The sequence below is a fragment of the Hylobates moloch genome, unplaced genomic scaffold (assembly GCF_009828535.3).
Source record: "Hylobates moloch isolate HMO894 unplaced genomic scaffold, HMol_V3 SCAFFOLD_22, whole genome shotgun sequence".
Taxonomy (NCBI): Eukaryota; Metazoa; Chordata; class Mammalia; order Primates; family Hylobatidae; genus Hylobates; species Hylobates moloch.
The window spans coordinates 19619904-19641639 of NW_026652297.1; the positions used below are offsets into that span (position 1 = coordinate 19619904).

Below are 21736 nucleotides of genomic sequence, written 5' to 3' on the forward strand. Positions count from 1 at the left end.
TGGTTACTAGAGGCTGGTAAAGGTAGTTGCGGGTGAAGGAATAGGGAGAGGTTGGTTAATGGATACAAAATTACAGCTAGACAGGAGAAATACATTACAGTGTTTTATAGCACTGTGGGATGAGTACAGTTAACAACAATTTACTGTATATTTTCAAAAAGCTAGGAGAGGATTTGGAATGTTCCCAACAAAAAGAAATGGTAAATTTTTGAGGTGATGGATATGCTAATTGCCCTTACTTGATGATTACACATAGTACAGATGTATCAAAATATCACTCTGTGTTGCATAAATAAATACAACTATTACATGTGAACTAAAAAGAAAAGAAAAAATCCATTCGTTTCCAAGATCATTAGTCTAAGTTAATATTTCTTAGTGACAGATTCAACTATGGAATTGCTAAAATGAAACTAAGTTTACCCTTTCTTAAAGTATAATATAGTCTTTTCTTTTTCCCAAAAGCTAGGCAAAAATATTTATTATTTTGTGGTTTGCACATCAACTTGTTTCTATTAGCAGACACAATTAGAACAGTTAAAAAGCTATGACATTTGAGTTTTTAAAAAACTTACAGTTATTTTTTCCTCATTTAAATGACCAAAATGTTATTATAACCCTGGAAAAGTACAAAAGTACTTGGAAAGGTAAAGATGTCAACATTGCACATTTGATTAAAACGTTTAAATTACTTTTAGGGAAATAAGAATCAATTCTCACTGAACAGACACCAAAACTACATATTTGTATATAGTTAAATTTATTGCTCAAAACTGCAAAGTAAGCAGACTAGATTTCATTAATTGCTTCTTAAAGGTGATGAAGATGAGACTCATAAAAAGGAAGCTCCCTGCTCAAGAATTTCTCAGTGTTTAATGTCAAAGTTAGGAGTCTAATACCCATCTTGGCTTGGGTATCCCTCCATCCCTCAATGTTTCCACAATGCCTTATTGGAGAATATATAAGAACTGCTCTGTTTATTTAGTTACCTGTTAAAGTTTATCATTTTGTTTGTTAAATTCTTGCCTCTTTCAATTCAGTGTGGCCCCCTTCAACTTTAATAGTGTCTAATTTCTGAGTGTAGGATATGTGCCCCATAGCTAATTTGATGACACTCAAGATTGTATTAATTAATAAGGTAACTGCCTTTCTTAGTCACTCTTAGTCAATATCTACATCTCTTCACTTGTTGTTATTCAACCTTCAGATACCATTACTGGAGAAATTATTCTCCAAGCAGACCCTCCTCTAGAATCCCTTGGGTTTATCTTCTCAGAGTTGAAAAGTACTGCTCAAGCTGGGCAGTGGTGGCTCACACCTGTAATCCCAGCACTTTGGGAGGCCAAGGCGGGTAGATCACGAGGTCAGGAGTTCAAGACTAGCCTGGCCAAAATGGTGAAACTCCATCTCTACTAAATATACAAAAATTAGCCAGGTGTGGTGATAGGTGCCTGTAATCGCAGCTACTCGGGAGGCTAAGGCAGGAGAATCGCTTGAACTCGGGAGGCGGAGGTTGCAGTGAGCCGATATCGTGCCACTGCACTCCAGCCTGGGTGACAGAGTAATACCCCGTCTTTAAAAAAAAAAAAAAGAAAAGAAAAGTACTCCTCAAATGGGAGTGTAGTCTCATGAATAATAATCACAGATAGGCATAGTACTGGTAAAATGGGAGTGTAATCTTATGAATAATAATCACAGATAGGCATTTTAGAGAGATTATTCAATAGGTAATTGAGACATATTAATTAACATGCTCTATTGAAAAATCAACAGAATACATATTAAACATATGTCCTAAACCTAAAAGCCACTAAGTAGTATTAAGAATACTGATTTCATCTTTCCAGTTAAATTTTTGTTATTCAGAGTCTTTATAATTATATTTAAATAATAAGCAAAGTAAGGGCTAGGGAAAAAAATGAGGGTTTTATTTTTTGTTTCTTTTAATTAAGACCTCATAATGGCTTTAGAAAGTATGCAGGACATAACAAGGATTATATCTTTTTGCATATTCCATGATTTAAATCAACAATTGAAATTCTTAGTTGCTACATCACTTTAATCAGCTATTAAAGATGATATAAACAGATAAGAACATATTTTAGATTATATTCTTAGGGCCAAGACATTGCTTAAAGATTTTTTTTTTTTTTTTGAGACAGAGTTTCACTCCTGTTGCCCAGGCTGAAAGGCAGTGGCATGATCTCTGCTCACTGCAACCTCTGCCTCCCAGGTTCAAGTGATTCTCCAGCCCCAGCCTCCAGAGTAACAGGGATTATAGGTGCGTGCCACCATGCCTGGCTAATTTTTGTAGTTTTTAGTAGAGACGGGGTTTCACCACATTGGCCAGGCTGGTCTGGAACTCCTTACCTCAGCTAATCCGCCCTCCTCTGCCTCCCAAAGTGTTGGAATTATAGGTATGAGCCACCACCCCTGGCCTAAAGATTTCTTACTAAGCATTAAGTAACACTAGGCATCAGCCAAGGTGGATGAAAACAGTCAATTAAGAACCTGTGAAACTGTAAGTCATCATTAGTATCCCTCTGGCTTTGACAATGACTTACCATCTTCTAAGTGGCATACATGCTATTCTTGAGTAGGTATGACAACCCCTGTCAGCTTTGATTTTGAAAATATACATCATCAAATGATCTGCAACAGTGGTTCTGAAAGTGTGGCCTCTCCCACCTGGAATTTTTTTAGAAATGCAGACTCTTGGGCCCCACCTCAGCCCTACTGTATTAGAAACTCTGAAGGTGGGGCCCAGCATTCTGTTTTAATTTGTCCTTTAGGTGATTCCAATGCATGCTAAAGTTTCAGCACTGTTTACAAGAAGCATTAATCTTTCATCTAAAAATATTTTGATCATGCCAATAGTACTCAATTCTAAAAATGAGTAAGAATGTACAGGGATAACTCAGAGATATTGTGAGCTTGGTTTGAGACCACCACAATAAAGCAAATATCACAATACAGAAAGTCACCCAAATTTTTTCGTTTCCCAGTGCATATAAAATTTGTGTTTATGCTATACTGTAATCTATTAAGTATTCAATAGCAAGTCTAAAAAATGCACATACCTTAGTTAAAAAATACTTTATTGCTAAAGAATGTTAATGATCATCTGAACCATCAATGAGTCATAATATTGTGGCTGGTAGGGGATCTTGCCTTGACGTTAATGGCTATTGACTGATCAGGGTGGTGGTTGCTGAAAGTTGCAGTGGCTGTGACAATTTCCTAAAATAAAACAGTAATAAAGTTTGTCGCATCAATTGACTCTTCCTTGCACAAATGATTTCTCTGTAGTGATGCTGTTTAGTAGCATAGTAGAACCTCTTTCAAAACTGGAGTCAGTCCTCTCAGACCCTGCCACTGCTTTATCACCTCAGTTTATAAAATAAATCCTTGGTCGTCATTTCAACAATGTTCACAGCATATCTACCCAGCAATAGGTTCTATCATAAGAAAACATTTTCTGTGTTTTCTTATGAGGAAGCAATTCCTCATCTGTTCAACTTTTATCATGAAATTTCAGCAATTCAGTAACATCTTCACTTCTAGTTATCTTGCCCTTTCTACCACATCTGTACTTAGTTCCTCCACTGAAGTCTTGAATCCCTCAAAGTCATCCATGAGGGTTGGAATCAACTTGTTCTAAACTCCTGTTAATGTTGACATTTTGTCCTCCTTTCGTGAATCACAAATATTTTTAGTGACACCTAGAATGGTGAATCCTCTCTGGAAAGTTTTCAGTTTACTTTGCCCAGATCCATCAGACGAATCACTGTCTATGGTAGCTATAGCCTTATGAAATGTGTTTCTTAAATAACAAGACTTGAAAGTTAAAATTCTTCCTTGATCCATGGACTGCAGAATAGACAGCAGACATGAAAATGTTATTCTCATTTTACCTCATGTCAGAGCTCTTGGGTGACTAGCTGCACTGTGAAGAGCAGTAATATTTTGAAAGGAATCTATTTTTTTTTTGAGGTCTCAACAGTGAGCTTAAAATATTCAGTAAACCATGCTATAAATGGATCTGCTGTTCTACAGGCTCTGTTGTTCCATTGATAGAGCACAAGCAAAGTAGATTTAGCATCATTCTTTAGGGACCTAGAATTTTCAGAATGATAAATCATCATTGGCTTCAACTTAAAGTCAACAGCTGTATTGGTTCCAAACAAGAAAGTCAGCCTGTGGCTTTTTATCCACATTGAAAATCTGTTATTTAGTATAGCCACCTTCATCAATGATCTTAGCTAGGTCTTCTGGATTACTTGCTGCCACTTCTCCATCACTCCTGGCTGCTCCACCTTGTACTTTTATGTTATGGAGATGGCTTCTTTCCTTAAACCTCAAGAACCAACCTCTGCTATCTTCAAACTTTTCTTCTGCAGCTAACCCTCCTCTCTCAACTTTCACAGAATTCAAGAGAGTTAGAGACTTACTCTGAATTAGACTTTGGCCTAAAGGAATGTTATGCCTGGTTTGGTCTTGTATCCATACCGCTCAAACTTTCTACACATCAGCAAAAATACTGTTTAGCTTTCTTATCATTTGTGTGTTCACTGGAGTAGCACTTTTAATTTCCTTCAAGAATTTTCCTTTGTATTGACAACTTGGCTAACTGGTGCATGAGGCCTAGCTTTCAGCCTACCTCAGCTTTCAACATGCTTCCTCATTAAGCTTAATCATTTCCATCTTTTGATTTAAAGAGAGGAATGTATGACTCTTTCTTTCACTGGAACATTTAGAGGCCATTGTAGGGTTATTATTGGACTACTTTCAGTACTATTGTGTCCCAAGAAATAGGAAGACCCAAGGAGAAGAGAGCTGGGGAAATCACTGGTCAGTGGAGAAGTCAGAACACACACACTTATCCATTAAGTTTTCTGTCTTATGCGGGCATGATTCAGGGTACCCCACAACAATTACAATAGTAACATCAAAAATTACCACAGGTCATCATAACAGGTATAATAATAATGGGAAAGTTTGAAACATTGCAAGAATTACTAAAATGTGACACAGAGACATGAAGTGAATACATGCTTTTGGAAAAATGGTGCCAATGAACTTCCTCAATGCAAGGTTGCCAGAAACCTTCAATTTATAAAAAACACAATTACCTGTTAAGTGCTATGTATATATGAGTGAAGTGGAATAAAATGGAAGTATGACCGTATATGAATATTTAAACCTCCTCCAGCGTTCTTAAATTATATAAGGATTTGAATTTCTTTGAGTAGACACTTATTGGCCTAAAATCAGTTATTTTAAAATATGAGAGGAAAGAGTATTAAAATCATAAAGAAATCATACTTCTCCCCTCTTAGGTAATTGAGTATCACATTGGTAAAACTGCAATTTGAAAGAATAAGAACAAAAGTTAGCAATTCAGCGATAATGGAGCTACAGTTGTCATCCTAGCTATGAAGTTAGTTTTTGTTTTCTTATTCCAGGTCAGGACCTTTGGAACAATGCTTCTTTGACTAGGTGTATCAGGCTTTAGCAGTACCAGTTAGATGAAAGAAGAGAGGTAGGGAAGCTTCACAAAGTAAGGATAAAATGCCATTTTCTTGAAACTGGGTTTCTCGAACAAATAATTTTATCCTTACAGAAAATAAGTTGTATAACATTTCAGAGGCTCTAAAAATTTCAAGTATATTACACACAAATTTTATGTTGGGGACAGAGCAAAAAGAGTTTTTTGACGCTAGTGAAATGGCTTTACACTATTCTCACTATTTAATCACTTGAAACAAACTTATGTCTTCATTATCTAAGGCTAAAGTACTTCTATAATTTGCTTTATTTATTTTGAGATGTACTTATAAGCCATGGTCTAGTTAAGTTGTAAACATGGGTATTATAGTAATGGTACAGAACAGAATTGTAAGCACTGCTTACATTTAAGGATAATTATGCATATATAATCAAAAAAGGAGGATTCTAGAGTTTCAGCTAAGAATAGGATATATATGAAAAAAGTAGACATTTCAATACATTATCAATGAGCAAAATTCAGCAAAAAAGGTCAACATACGATTGTTTATGGGGATTAAACAAAGTTAAAAAATTTTTAAATCAACATAAAGATGATCTTTATCTAGAGTATCAGATAAGTTTCAGAAACTATGTATATTAGTCTGTTTTGATGCTGCTGAAAGACATCCCCAAGACTGGGACGAAAAAGAGGTTGAATTGGACTTACAGTTCCACATGGCTGGGGAGGCCTCAGAAACATGGCAGGAAGCAAAAGGCACTTCTTACATGGTGGCAGCAACAGAAAGTGAGGAAGAAGCAAAAGCAGAAACCCCTGATAAGCCCATCAGACCTTGTGAGACTTATTCACTATCATGAGAATAGCATGGGGAAGACTGGCCCCTATGATTCAATTACCTCCACTTGGGTCCATCCCACAACACATGGGAATTCTAGGAGATAGAACTCAAGTTGAAATTTGGGTGCGGACACAGTCAAACCATATTATTCTGCTCCTGGGCCCTCCAAATATCATCTTCTCACATTTCAAAACCAATCATGCCCTCCTAACAGTCCCCCAAAGTCTTAAGCCATTTCAGCATTAACCCAAAAGTCCACAGTTCAAAGTTTCACCTGAAAGGCAAGTCCCTTCCACCTATGAGCCTGTAAATCAATAGCAAGCTAGTTACTTCCTAGATACAATGGAAGTACAGGTATTGGGTAAATGTGGCCATTCCAAATGGGAGAAATTGGCCAAAACAAAGGGGTTACAAGGCCAATGCAAGTCCAAAATTCAATAGGGCAGTCAATTTTTAAAGCTCCAGAATGATCTTCTTACTCCAGGTCTCACATCCAGGTCATGCTGATGCAAGAGTTGAGTGCCCATGGTCTTAGGCAGCTCCACCCCTGTGGCTTTGCAGGGTACAGCCTCCCTCCTTGCTGCTTTCATGGGCTGATGTTGAGTGTCTGCGGCTTTTCCAGGAGCACGGTGCAAGCTGTCGGTGGAGCTACCATTCTGGGGTCTGGAGGATGGTGGCCCTCTTCTCACAGCTCCACTAGGCAGTGCCCCAGTAGGGACTCTGTATGGGGGCTCTGACTCCACATTTCCCTTCCACACTGCTCTGGCAGAAGTTCTCCATGAGGACCCCACCCCTGCAGCAAACATTTTCCTGGGCATCCAGGTGTTTCCATACATCTTCTGAAATCTAGGTGGAGGTTCCCAAACCTCAATTCTTGACTTAAGTGCATCCACAGGCTCAACAACACTTGGAAGCTGCCAAGGCTTCGGGCTTCCACCCTCTGAAGCCATACCCTGAGCTGTACATTGTCCCCTTTCAGCCACGGCTGGAGTGGCTGGAACACAGGGCACCAAGTCCCTAGGCTGCACAAGCACAGGGACCCTGGGCCCAGCCCATGAAACCACAGGCCTTCAGGCCTGTGATGGGAGGGGCTGCTGTGAAGGTCTCTGAAATGGCCTGGAGATATTTTCCCCACGGTCTTGGGGATTATCATTGGGCTTTTTGCTACTTATGAAAATTCCTGCAGCCAACTTGAATTTCTTCCCAGAAAATGGGTTTTCCTTTTATATCACATAGTCAGGCTGCAAATTTTCCAAACTTTTATGCTCTGCTTCCCTTATAAAACTGAATGTCTTTAACAGTGATGAAGTCACCTCTTGAATGTTTGCAGCTTAGAAATGTTTTCTGTCAGATACCCTAAATCATCTTTCTTAAGTTCAAAGTTCCACAAATCTCTAGGGCAGAGGCAAAATGCTGCCAGTCTCTTTGCTGAAACATAACAAGAGTCACCTTTACTCCAGTTCTCAACAAGTTCCTCATCTCCATCTGAGACCACCTCAGCCTGGACCTTATTGTCCATATCACTATCAGCATTTTGGACAAAGCCATTCAACAAGTCTCTAGGAAGTTCCAAACTTTCCCAAATGTTCCTGTCTTCTTCTGAGCCCTCCAAACTGTTCCAACCTCTGCCTGTTTCCCAGTTCCAAAGTCACTTCCACATTTTCAGGTATGTTTTCAGCAACACCCCACTCTACTGGTACCAATTTACTATATTAGTCTGTTTTCATGCTGCTGATAAAGATATGCCCAAGACTGGGAAGCAAAAGAGGTTTAATTGGACTTACAGTTCCACATGACTAGGAAGACCTCAGAATCGTGGCGGAAGGCAAAAGGCACTTCTTACACCGCAGCAGCAAGAGAAAATGAGGAAGAAGCAAAAGCAGAAACCCCTGATAAACCCATCAGATCTCATGAGACTTATTCACTACAATGAGAATAGCATGGAAAAGATCAGCCCCCATGATTCAATTACCTCCCCCTGGGTCCCTCCCACAACACCTAGGAATTCTAGGAGATACAGTTCAATTGAGATTTGGGTATGAACACAGCTAAACCATATCATTATGCTATAATTGCAAATAACACATGAGTTTGCAAAAGCTTGATTACATCTTAATGAATTCTTAAAGACTTTATATTTCTTTAGTGATGTTTTAATTTTTCTACTATGTGATCTGAAACAGCAATAACACAGTCTTTCTCTGTGTGTGTGTTAACTGGTCTGCTTGGAAGAATAGTAAATGGTATGTTTAATATTAATTAGACTAATATAGGAGTATAGAGATCTATTGTATTTGCAAATAATCCCTTTGCAAATAATTCTTTATTGAATATAAATGGTGGCAGAGGAGTCTGAGACCTTTGAGTTTTAGCAGTACCAGAACATCTGTATCTTCAACATATTATTTATAAAATATACTGAATAGAACATCTTCTACTTCATTCAATGAGTTTGGGAGCTGAAGCTGCTCAGAATAGGATCTCATATAACATCATCTTTTTGAAGTGCTATATGGCATGGACTCTTGTGTATTATAGTGTAATACCATTTTTTTTGGTTACACCTTTCCTCCAGAGCTAGGTTTTCTTGGAAGCCAACAAAGCTTAAGCTTCAAGGTCCCTCACTTGCAAAGAACCCTCTTTAAGGCCCTGAGAAAGACTCTAGCAATGTTCCCATAATCTTATGTTTCATTAAAAATTTACAAAATATATTTTAACTGCAATTGGCTTCAGAGCACTCTTTTTACTGACTATCCCTCCTTCACAATTCTACTCCTATCAGGTAGCACTGAAGTAGCCATAGGTATATCTTGGATCTGGCTCAGAGAAAGTTGAGATGGGGATACCCTTAGATTTCATTTGGATTTAGTGGATTATATAATTGTGGTTTGTAGTCATGCCTGTGCATGGTTAAGTTATTGCCAAATGTTTTGGAGGAGAAATGACATGCAGGAATATCCCTACTACCTGTACTAAAATCACTGGGCTGAAATCTTGATATACATGTGTCCTGTGGTGCTCAGCACCTGAAGTATGTGGGTAGTAAAGGAGAAACAGAGCCAAAAGCTAGGCGATGGAACTTTTCTAGACTCTAATGAAAAACAATTAACTAAGTCAGGGGAGTATCTGAATTATCTTTCCATGGTCTCTTTATAGAATATTTAAAAAATCAGCCAAGTGCGATGGCTCACACCCATAATTTCAGCACTTTGGGAGGCCGAGGCAGGCAGATCACCTAAAGCCAGGAGTTCGGGACCACCCTGGCCAACATGCTGAAACCCTGTCTCTTACTAAAAATAAATAAATAAATAAATAAATAAATAAATAAATAAATAAATAAATAAAGTGAATAAGTAAAATAAATAAAAATAAAGGCCGGGCACAGTGGCTCACGCCCGTAATCCCAGCACTTTGGGAGGCTGAGGAGTGGGGATCACAAGGTCAGGAGATTGAGACCATCCTGGCTAACACAGTGAAACTCCGTCCCTACTAAAAATACAAAAAAAAAAAAAAAAATTAGCCAGGCATGGTGGCAGGCGCCTGTAGTCCCAGCTACTCAGGAGGCTGAGGCAGGAGAATGGCACGAACCCGGGAGGTGGAGCTTGCAGTGAGCCAAGATCGCGCCACTGCACTCCAGCCTGGGCGACAGAGCGAGACTCAATCTCAAAAAAAATTTTTTTTAATTAAAAAATCAAAATAAAAATAAATCATCATTGTGTTAGGAGGTCGTTAAAGATCCTGTGGCCCCCACATTGTAGGAACAAAACATTTAGGGTGCATTCATTAATTTTTAATTGGTGAAAACACTTATTTCCTAGATTTTGTGATGCCTATGGTATTTGTCACTCAGATTTGTAATTTGTTGTGATTTCTTTTTCCATTCTAAATACGTATTCACTTCGTACCTACTTTAATGTTGACAATTTTGTGATGTTAATTTTATGTCTCAATTTTACTGGGCTAAGGGATGGTCAGATAGCTGGTAAAATAACTAAATAAATAAATAAACAAATAGAAAAACATACATTATATCTGGGTGTTCCTGTAAGGTGTTCGGGGGAAGAGATTAGCATTTGCATTAGTGGACTGAGTAAAGAAGATTCACCCTCATCAGTATGAACGTTCTTTATCCAATCCATTGAGAATCCAAATAGGACCAAAAGGCAGAGGAAGGGTGAATTTGCTTTCTCTGAACTGGAACATCGGTCTTCTCCTGCCTTCAGATATTAGTGCTCCCAGTTCTTACGCCTTCTGACTCTGAATAAATTACATTGCTGGCTTTCCTGGTTCTCAAGCTTATAGACAGCAGATTATGGGATTTCTCTGCCTCCATAATTGCATGAGCCAATTCCCATAATAAATGCCTCACCCCCTAGAGAACCCTGATACAGACTTTTGAGATAAGGTCTCACTCTGTTACCCAGGCTGGAGTGCAGTGGCATGATCTCGGCTCACTGCAACCTCCGCCTTTCAGGTTCAAGTGATCCTCCTGCCTCAGCCTCCCGAGTAACTAGGACTACAGGTGCATGCCACCAAGCCTGGCTAATTTTTGTATTTTTAGTAGAGACAGGGTTTCACCATGTTGTCAGGCTGGTTTTGAACTCCTGACCTCAAGTGATCCACCCACCTCAGCCTCTCAAAGTATTGGGAATACAGGCGTGAGCCACTGCACCATGTTGAGAAACTGGATACAGATTTTATATTCTTTTTCTTAAACAAAGTCTCCCAAATTGAATAAACTTTAAACTTTGCAAAAACCTGTATTTCCACCTATATTTCTCATTCTAAAAAAGATTTAAGGTATCTTCCCAACACAATAGTTATGATGGTTTTATTTTCAACTCCTTTATCCTCATAAACGAGAGAAAATCTGAGGTCAAGGAAAAAAAGGAAGGAAAACATAAGAAAGGAAGGAGTGAAGGGAAGAAGGAGAGAAAGGAATCCTATCTATGGGAGGTATCTCTGTATGAGGGAATGAATTGGGCTTTGAGGTCAGACAGACAAACCTAGAGCTAAAATCTCAGAGTCATCATTTATGAGCTATGTAGCAAGTTACTTTACCTCTTGAAACCTCAGTTCTCTCACCCATAAAATGGGGATAATACCACTGACTTTGCAAGGTTATTATGAGAAATAAATTACAACATACGTTAAGCACCTTGTCAAGTGCCTGACACATATAAGGCATTTAATACAAATTTAAAATGTTTTATTCTTGAATGCATAACCCAAGTTGTATCTCCTGAAATAGCCTTACTAATATGCCACCTTTAGGGTGAGTAGGAAAGAAATAATTCTAACATTTTTCCTGCTCTCTTCACAGCAAATCTTGAGCAGTACAACATATGTGGGTATTTTTATTTCGTTTTCTGTCAAGACATGGGACTGTCTGTACAAGGTGCAAAAATATGTCATCTTTCATTCTGAACAAAAGCTAACAAAGTGTTGTAGATGAACTGTCTAAAATGTGGAATGGGATAGCAAACTTAGGAATCTTTATAAAAAGCTACACTGTCACAGAAAAGGGTTTTGCACTTTATGTTTGTTTTAATGAAAAATAATCATAAATTAACTGTATTAGGGCAGTATCCAAATTATCTTTCTACTATCTCTTCACAGAATATTTAAAAACCATCACTGTATGAGGAGGTGATTAAAGACCCTGTGGCCCCCACAATGTAGGAACAAAATATTTTAGGATGCATATGTTAACTTTTAATTGGTAAAAACACTTATTTCCTAGATTTTTTTGATGCTTGTGATATTTGTCATTCGAATTTGTAATTTGTTGTGGTTTCTAGTTCAATTTCTTCTTCTAATAATGTGCTTATTTCAAAGACAAAGCAACAGTTTTGATACTCATCCATTTACTGACTCCCGTGTTTCAAAGGCACCTGAGCACAGTAGGTTAGAAAAATTTTAAAGTAAATGAAAGGATTAGAAATAGCTCAGAAGTCAACCCAGGGTCCAGGTGTCTCTTAGGCTTGTCTGACACTTCACTGCTGTGGTGCTGTGGACAAGAAGGATGGAACACCTTCAGAAGGGACCATAATAAACGGCAAGTTGTCAGCACTGACTGCATTGAAGAAAATCTGAAGGTAAAAGAGGCTTAATTGAAGAAGAAGAAAAAACAACAGTGGTTAAAGTGCCACAAAATAACCTGAAATTTCTTGGCGCCCCCCATTTGTCAATGACTGCTATGTGTATTTAGCTATTTATTGTTATACTGGAAGGGGTTACATAACCTATAAACTATGGATTAGAAGTAGTTAAGTGGTCGATTAGGCTTAGAAAAGCTAGTCACAGGTACATAGCTCTTCACTTGAGGTCTTTGCTAGATATAACTATATTTTTTTTACCTTGATGGAGAATTACATGCTACTCTAATCACCAAAGACATTTGATTCTGTCTTCTTTGGTCTTAGACTCTAGAGCAACATGCTAAGACCATGGAGTATTTACCACTAACCAAATAAAACAGGGAAATTTTAACTTGCACATCTATGCCCTCTCCTTATTTCTAAAATATCTGAATTGTTCATCTCTCTATTGCCTATTATACTAGAATATCAGAGCTGGAACCTAATAAGTCATTCAATCTTCTCTTTTATGATGCAGAAACCATTGCCACAACATACCCTAAGGAGGGGTCACATACCCCTGCACTCTGCAGAAGATAATTCATTCCTTTACCTTTCATTTTTAGAAAGTTCATCTTTATTAGTATATCATAACCCCTCCCTGCAATTCTACCCATTGGTCATGGTTATTTCCTCTGGAACCTCCCAAATGCATACCTATCTTTCTTCATGAATTAGCCCTATGTTTCTTAAGTCCAATACCTTAATCACTCAGCCATTCTGGTACTATAGCCCTGTGATTCTTACAAACACATACACAAACACATATTCAAAAGCAGTCATATATCTTCCTCACAAAGTCTAACATCCAGGATTATTTCAAGTACTTCAGTCTCAAGATAGAATTCATTGCACCCCTACTCCCCACATTCACTAATTCCACAAACTTGTATTCAGTGCCTTCCATCTGTCAGGCACTTTGCTAGTCACCTGGGATACATCGGGAATCAAATAGCCCCCACAGAAAGATGGGAAATTGCTACTAGGATAAATACAGCAAAGGAGAGTTACCAAGTGCCTTCAAAGGATGTAATGAAGCAAGGTGGAAAAGTCAGAAAAGGCTGCTCTAAAGGAGTTAATATTGAATTAAAATCTGAAGGAAGAGTAGATACTAACTGAGGGAGGATAGAAAGATGATTATTGGAACAGAGACCCTAGCCAGGAAGTAGTAGGAAAACTTGCATACATAGAAGAAGTGTGCTATAGCTAGGGTTCAGAGAACAGGGGGTGCAATGGTTAATATTGAGTGTCAATTTGATTGGATTGAAGGATGCAAAGTATTGTTCCTGGATGTGTCTATGAGGGTGTTGCCAAAGGGGATTAACATTTGAGTCAGTGGACAGAGAGAGGCAGACCCACCCTCAATCTGGGTGGGCGCCATCTAATCAGCTGCCAGCACAGCTAGAATAACACAGGCAGAAGAAAGTGGCATGAGGAAACTGGCTGAGTCTTCTGGCCTTCGTCTTTCTCCCATGCTGGATGCTTCCTGCCTTGGAACATTGGACTCCAAGTTCTTCAGCTTTTGGACTCTTGGACTTACGCCAGTGATTTACCAGGGGCTCTCAGGCCTTTGGCTACAGGCTGAAGGCTGCACAGTCAGCTTCCCTACTTTGGAGGTTTTCGGACTCAGCCTGACTTCCTTGCTCCTCAGCTTGCAGATGGCCTATTGAGGGACTTCACCTTGTGATTGTGTGATTCGTGTGAGTCAATTCTCCTAATAAACTCCCCGTCATATATACAAATATCCTCTAGTTCTGTCCCTTTAGAGAACCCTGACTAATACAGGGGGGCAAAGCCAACATGCGGCAGGGAGAGAATCAGAGCTGGACCACACAAACCCCTCCACATTAGGGAGCTTTGTCTGTATCCAAAAAGCAAATGGAAGCCAGTGAAAGATCATAAGCGTGGGGCTAGGGGGTAGTGTTCAGAAGACCTCTCTGACTGTAGTGTGGATTACTGGGAGACCAATGAGGAAGGTATTACAGTATTTCAGGCAAGAAGTAATGACGGTCTTTGGGCTAGGGTGGTGAAAGAGGGAAGTAGACCAACTGGTTTGGGAGTTATTTAGGGGTAGAACTGAATGGAGTTGGTGATAGATTAAATATTGACTAAGGGAGCAGAAAGCACCTAAGATGAACCTAGGCCTCTGCCTAAATATCAGGATGGTGGTATTTTCTTAGATAGTGAAGACAGATTTGGGAGAGAGAAAGACCATGAGGGTGGTTGCTGACAACTAGAAAGCCATTTATCTTTATGCAAGCTATCAGTGAGAACTCTCAGGCATCTTGTAGATAATGTGAAAAACAATTGGTAGCTTTTTAATTTTTTTGGCAAATACGTAGCTCATTCAAAAAATTTCTCCCTTCAGATAGAGGAAAAGGTTGTCATTACCATAATAAAATAGTTCCACTTTTAATGTCACATTTAATAATCAGAAATATTAAAGTTCAACTTCATGTTGTCACAATTTAACTGTCAATGTTACCTATATATAATTATACAAATTCCTCCACAGGAGTGCCATAGACTCTCTGTCCTCTATCTTAACCCATTTATGCCCAAGGTTGCAAGTTTTTGAATTTTTGTAATCAGACCTTGGTGGTGGCCTTCAGCAGTAGGATGTAAATAACTCCCACATGCTTAGCGTTCCAATAATGGAACACTAGGCATAAGTGAGATAACATTTATTAAGTTCTACAAGGAAAATCTTTTCCTCCTGTTTGTGAAGGACTGAAACTTTTTTCTACTCAAGCACAAGCACAGGGGGCAAGGTCAACATGCAACAGGCAGAGAATCAGAGCTGGACCACACAAACCCCTCCACGTTAGGGAGCTTTGTCTGTATCCAAAAAGCAAATGGAAGCCAATGAAAGAGCATAAGCATGGGGCTAGGGGGACATGGAGAAGCACTTTTAGTTTCCCCTCAGACATCATTTGAACTGACAATGGATAGCATTTCATGACTTTTCAAAAAGACTTTTTACAATGAATAGCTTTGGTATACACTCAAGATATAACCAATTTACTGACTTTATGGAGCTAAAAACATTTCTTAAATCAAGTTGTAGTGAAATGTCTATCATTTTACCTAGAGAATCAGAGCCTACATCAGCAACCTCAAATCCTTATTTAGCCTTGGAAATCTCAATGTAGTTTTCTTTGGAGTGGGGAGTTATTAATTTTTATAGTATCATTCAGAGCAAGTATGAGAGCCAAAATGCAGAAATAAGTTTCTAAAATTCAAATTAAATTCAAATATTTATTTAACAGTGCAACTTTGAGGTTAGCATTCATTAAGAAACAAAGCAGCAAAGAAAAAAAATCCAGTGATCCCGTTCCAACTAAAAACATTTTCTTAAGCCATTGAAAGGAAACTTTAGAACAGCTTCCAAAACAAAATTTGATTCTACTCTGTAATTAAAATGTAGCTACAGTACATGTCCCCTGGGCCCAAAGACCACTCTCCTCATTTTAAGCAGATTCACTGTTAAACAGGCAAGACTTGTCAGGTCAGCCCTTAAATGGTATTTCTCAACCAGAAAAAAAAAAAAATCTCTGTTCAAGAGAGCAATGCATTGGTACAGGTCATCCCAAATTCTTGTAGATTAAATTAGCTGGCCTGTGTTTTCTGACTCCTTGTCGGCTTTCCTCCTGCAGGGACACATAGAAGTGGGGATTCAGACTGGCAAGGGTGCTGAAGGGCAGTGTAAGTTAAGGGACTAGGCAAAAAAGAGCAGGCTCTGCTCTGCCTCAGTCTCTCATCAAAAGGTCTTATTTGTTATTGACAAGTTGACAAGTTGACCCTCAGGCATCACCTATTCTCTGGACCCATCCTGTAGAGTGTTTTTCTCATATGGCCTTTTTCTACATCTCTGCTTAGGGGCTCACTATACATAACAGAATGAGAGTCAAGTGAACCAAATTCTAATCCCAGCACTGACACAGATAAGCCATGCGAGCTTGGGCAAATCTCTTAGTTTGTGACACTAGTTTCAAGTCTGTAAAATAAATTCCTCTACATGATTTCCCCTAGATCTCAACAGCCTCTGCTTACTAAGGATAATAACCTATTTTCACCATCTCTTACCCTCACCTGCATAACAACATCTCAGCCCCGTGAACCCTCCAGCCCCATGGCTTCTCTAATACTTACAAAGTCCCCTTCTTCCATTCAATTACTTTAATTTATCATCTATGTGCCAGATTTATGCTTAGCACTGGGACTAAACTAGCAAACAAAATAATACCATATTCCCGGCATTGAGCTAAAATAAGATTTTCATTTAAAGCAGAAAATTCTGACTGCTACAGGAGACACAGATTGTAGGATAACCAGAGTGAACATGGAGACACGAATTGGAAAACTATTGCAATAGTTCAAGTAAGAGAGGAGGGTTGGCAGGATTGGAAGGGTGAAGATGGAGAATTCAATAACTATTTTAGAAGTCTTACTAAAGGATTAGGAAGGGGACGTAAGGGGGAGAAAGGGAAAAAGAGAGGTGCCAAGGTGACTCCCAGGTTTCTGGTTTGAGCTTTTGTGTTGATTGATGGAAAAACCTGGGGAGGAGCATGTTTGGAGCTTGCGGAGTTCTCTTTGCACACATTCAGTCTGCAAAATTCATAAGACATTCAGATGGAGATATCAAGTAGATGATTGGATGCAAGGCTGAAGTGCTCTGGATATAAACATTTGGGAGTTTTCAGCAAATGGGTGTTTGAAACCATGGGAATAGAGGAACTCATCCAGGGAGAGGGAATAGGCTGTCCCACATGAGCTCACAAATTGTCTTCTCTCATTGTTTGGTGCTGGCACCCATATGTAGCCCAATGGTGCTGGCCCCCAAAAGCAGTACTCCCCAGGGGTTCATGAGGTACCTGGTTCTTGGCAGGCATCCCTAGGCTAAAGCTAGCCTACAGTCAGCCCAGAAGTGGAGCAAATTGTCCCTTCCACACTCAGTGTCCCGCTTGGTTACCTGAGCCACAGATCAGGCTGCTGAGTCTCTAGTACTTAGGGGAACATTGCCTGCAAGTCTCACTCATTCCTTATAAACTAGACACCAACATCTGAGCCAGGGGCTGGATGTTGCCTTCAGACCAAAATAAAATAACTGAAACCAAACATTCTTATGTGTGCGTTCAGCATACCTACCCAAACTCATCTGAGACTCTATTTAGGCTCAGGCTGCCCACCACGTTCACCACTACCACTGTTACTATCACACCATTTGAATAATTCTGAGAGAAAGGTTAACAAATTTTCCCAACCTTCAGCATCTTCATCTAATTAATGCTGTTAATCTTCTACATATGTGGGGATTTGGCTTTGTGAAACACTTGCTACAAGAGAATCCAGGGAAGCAAAGGATGAAATATTTGTTCTCAATTTGATAAATAACCTACCAACCTATTGATGGCTGTATCACAGGAATAACACTACCACCACCAGGAAAAGCTACCAAACAAATCAACCCTCATGTCAAATCTTCTTGTCTGTATGACACTAAGTGTGAGAAGAGCACTAGGAGAAGTTTTAAACAATAAAGCATATATGAACAAGGTGAGTATAACAATGATCATAATTTGGACCACAGAAAAGGGGTATAGGGACCTTCTAGGCCTAGTAAAGGCAACCAAGGAGGTCTGTGTCACAGTCAATCCAGTGTGTACCCTCTGCCTGTTGTGTGGGTCACCTTTACACCAGTATCTGCCAGGCTCCAGTATGCCTCAGGGAACAAAAAACAAGATAATATCCAGTGTCATGTCTGCATGGGTGCACGAATATTGACATGAAATCACATGATTTACTACATAGAATGTAGTAAGGGCCGTATCTGAAGCAAACAAAATATCTTGGAAAAGGAAGACTTCATCCTTCCCAGCAGCACTGGAGAAAGCTTTTCACTGAGCCCATTTAATCTGAGTCTTGAAGGATGTACAGGAGACCTGCAGGAGGGCAAGTTGTAAGTAAAGGAGAGAATTCTAGGCTAGAGGTGGGGGAGTTCATTTAAATGTGCAAAAGTAAAGAAGCAGATGGTGTTCTAGGACAATATTCCCCAAGTATGTGGAACTCAACATGGTTGGTACCTAGCAGTGCTAAGTGAGGTGGGAGAAGATTTTAAGTGGCATGCAGAGACTACATTCAATAACACTGAATCATTTGGGATTGAAAAACATTATCTACCTTTTAATTCCTTTCCATCCTCACCCAGGAAACTTTCTCAGTTGGCTCCTAGGATGCTCTAGCCTTTCTCTTAAAAGCTAATCTTCCTTATTAACAAATGAGCAGGTTTCAGGCTTGGAGATTTTACAGCCAATAGTATCTACCTAGAATTTAGTATTATTTTGCTTTTATTAATTATTTTTACTTATGGCTAATGACAATGGTTTTCCATTTACAGTCATGATATGAAATTTTTTTCTAAATAAACTCTAATAATGTGATTTAAGTATAAATACAGAAAAATATTGAGGAGTTAATCATACAGACGTGGTAAACACAGTAAAAAATTATGACAGTGGTGTGTGAATATGGGAAATTTTAGAAATACTCTCAAGGAGAAAAGTTACCAGGGTGATATTTTGCTATCACTAGATTGTTCAGGGATCAAGCATGGTAAAATGGATAAAATTTAAAGCCATGAGATAGAAATTCACATCTTCCTCTGGTATTTCTAGCTGCATGGGCAAGGGCTGTTAAGGGCTCTAAGTCTCAATCCCTTCGCTTTTATATCAAGGATTAGTTATGCAAGAATGCAAGGATTAGAGGCAACAAATATGCAGGTCATAAGATTGTAGACATTATTAACCTCCTTTATAACTTCCCAACAAGCTTTCAAGGTTAGTTATGACGAACTCTGACCTAATTTCTCTAATTCTGTGAGACATTAGGTCTGCAGAGCTGTAGTTGGCTTTAAAAAGAAATCAAATATATTATTTCTCTTAATTATTCAATTCACTTATATAAGAATTTAAGAACTCAGCATAATACTCACTCCCAGCTGTTCCTAGGTTGTCCCAAATGGTTGTAAACAGGGGAGGGGACTACCCACCCTGTCCAAGTCAGACGTTTTATGTTAAATTCTAATGGTCTTCTGAATGCATTTTGTAATACTTCTTCAATAAACTAAAAACAAAGAACCATAGAACTACACAAGCAATATAGCCACATCTCTGAAAACTTACAATACTGAGAAAAAAAAAATCACTCAATTCACATTCCACAGTTTTGGTCCCATCCTTTCAGCCACCTCTCTTCGTTCCATAATAAATGAGGCCTGAAGAAGCCTGTGAACATTAAAAGATTGGCAAACAAAAACTTATGCAGCCCTACTACTTGGTTCTCTAGCTTTCTACTTCAAAAGCAAGTGCAGGCTGAAACTTGGAAACCAAGAGGTTTGTCTTTTAATGGCGACACCTTGCCTAAGTGAGAGACAAACTGGACCAGCCCAGCTCCCTTAGTGAACAGAGTCTGTTTGAATTTCTGGCCCTTGTAAAATTATTAAAGCAGGGCATACAAGCAGTTTCCTCTCAAACAGTAGCAATGATTTTTATTTTCCAAATTATGCATTGCCTTTTTGGGAAACCTGTCACGAGAGGATTTTCTGTCTGCTAAACCTATCTTGCATTTCCTGGAAGTGTTTTATTAAGTGGGTCATCTCATATCACAAAGGAGAAAAAAATACAGGACACTGGTGATATCTCCTGCACAGTTTTGCAGTTCTAGTTACAAGCACAGCGCACAAGCAATTCATGACTGCTGGGTCTTTGGTATGGCTATACATTTGTCCTTCACATTTGTATACCACCACCACACTTCTTCCTAAATGAATCACTAGATTTAAATGGATCAGATATTGCTACTTCTTCTAACAATTTGGTAAAATTCATAAAAATCATTTTTAGAAATGTCTTTTTTGGAGACCAAAGGAATGGAATGATATAAATCTCACGCCATAAAAATGAGTGCATGATTTTAAATGAGACGTGATCAGACATTTTAACAGTTTTTAAAATGCTTTATATTCCCAAGTGATAGCGTCTCCTTCTAGAAATCATAGCTTCTGATTGGCTAAAAAGCCTGAAAATGGCAGTGCTCTACCTCCTACCTTTTACACACACAAAAATGACCAACTGCTTCTGAATGATATTTATAGCTTGTTAATGATCTGTTTAAGGTTATTATAGTTTATAAAATGTTTTTCGTTTTGCAAATTCTGGCTATATAAACATAACCATAAATACAAGAAGACAAGTGTACTTCTAGGGTCTGATACTTTCTTTGTTGAGATATTAATAGTGTCAAATTTTGTATCTGAGGCATTGGAAAATGATCAAACAATTCAAAATTTAACTTTGATAGAGTAGCTCTTTAGAAGAAAGAGAGCATGAGGCTTCATTACAGAACTCCGCTTAATCTCAGGATCTGAATGTTCCAAGTTTAAATGAATTCTCACAAGCCTGCTTGCTTTCTGATTGCCAAGTCTGAACAGCCACAAGCAGGATCTGACCTGTACATATAAACATGTAAACCAGCACAAATGAAATCACTAAGCGACGTAAAAGCAACAAGGAACAAGCACCCGTTAATTTTAAAGATAATATAAACAAAATGATACCTGTTCTTCGGCTCTTTGGTTTCTCAGCGTCGATAAATATCTCCTAATTGCATGGAGAGGATATTTTTTGAAATAAGAGAATCTAGATGGAGGCAACAGACTATCCATAGTGAGGAAAGCAAGAGGGTCCTTGTCTGCACCTCCTTGTCAGCAACCATATGAAATTAGAAACTTAGCAATTCCTCAGACGCCTAAAGATTTGTTTGTAGCTCAACCACTTCCCTCCTACAAACAAAGCAAATGTTCTCCTTGCTGTTTCCTCTTTTGGGTAGAGTTCCTGGTGAAACCAGACAGCCAAGTATGAACACTGTCTAGAAGCGTCCAGAAATGCAATGCCCAAAGGGCAATAGGAATTCAGGGGCTGGTCCACAGAATGCAAATTGCTTAGTGGTAGTGATGCGACTGTCCTATTTCTAGCAACAGTGTTCTGTTGCAAGCTATGTTAATATTAGCTAGCTAGTGACTTTCCATACCCACAGACTCTCGTGAGGCTTAATTTCAATTCTTCTGACACTTTTTCTAGTTCTTAAACAGGGCATGAGATGTGGTTTTCCCAGTTTCCTTCTAGATTTCTTATCATCATGCGCACACACAGACACGCAGCTCAGTTGTGGTCTGAGCTGGAAAGTGTTGAT

The 21736-nt window shown here is 38.9% G+C and overlaps 1 protein-coding gene across 1 annotated transcript in view; it reads right to left on the reverse strand.

Moving 5' to 3' along the window:
- Positions 1 to 21481, reverse strand: part of ATP2C1 (ATPase secretory pathway Ca2+ transporting 1) — a 146368-nt gene extending 124887 nt beyond the window's left edge. Inside the window, exon 1 of the mRNA XM_032143745.3 lies at positions 21102 to 21481. Within this exon, the coding sequence (XP_031999636.2) occupies positions 21102 to 21209 (108 nt within the window). The 5' untranslated portion in view covers positions 21210 to 21481. The remainder of the gene's footprint in view (positions 1 to 21101) is intronic.
- Positions 21482 to 21736: the final 255 nt, after the last annotated feature.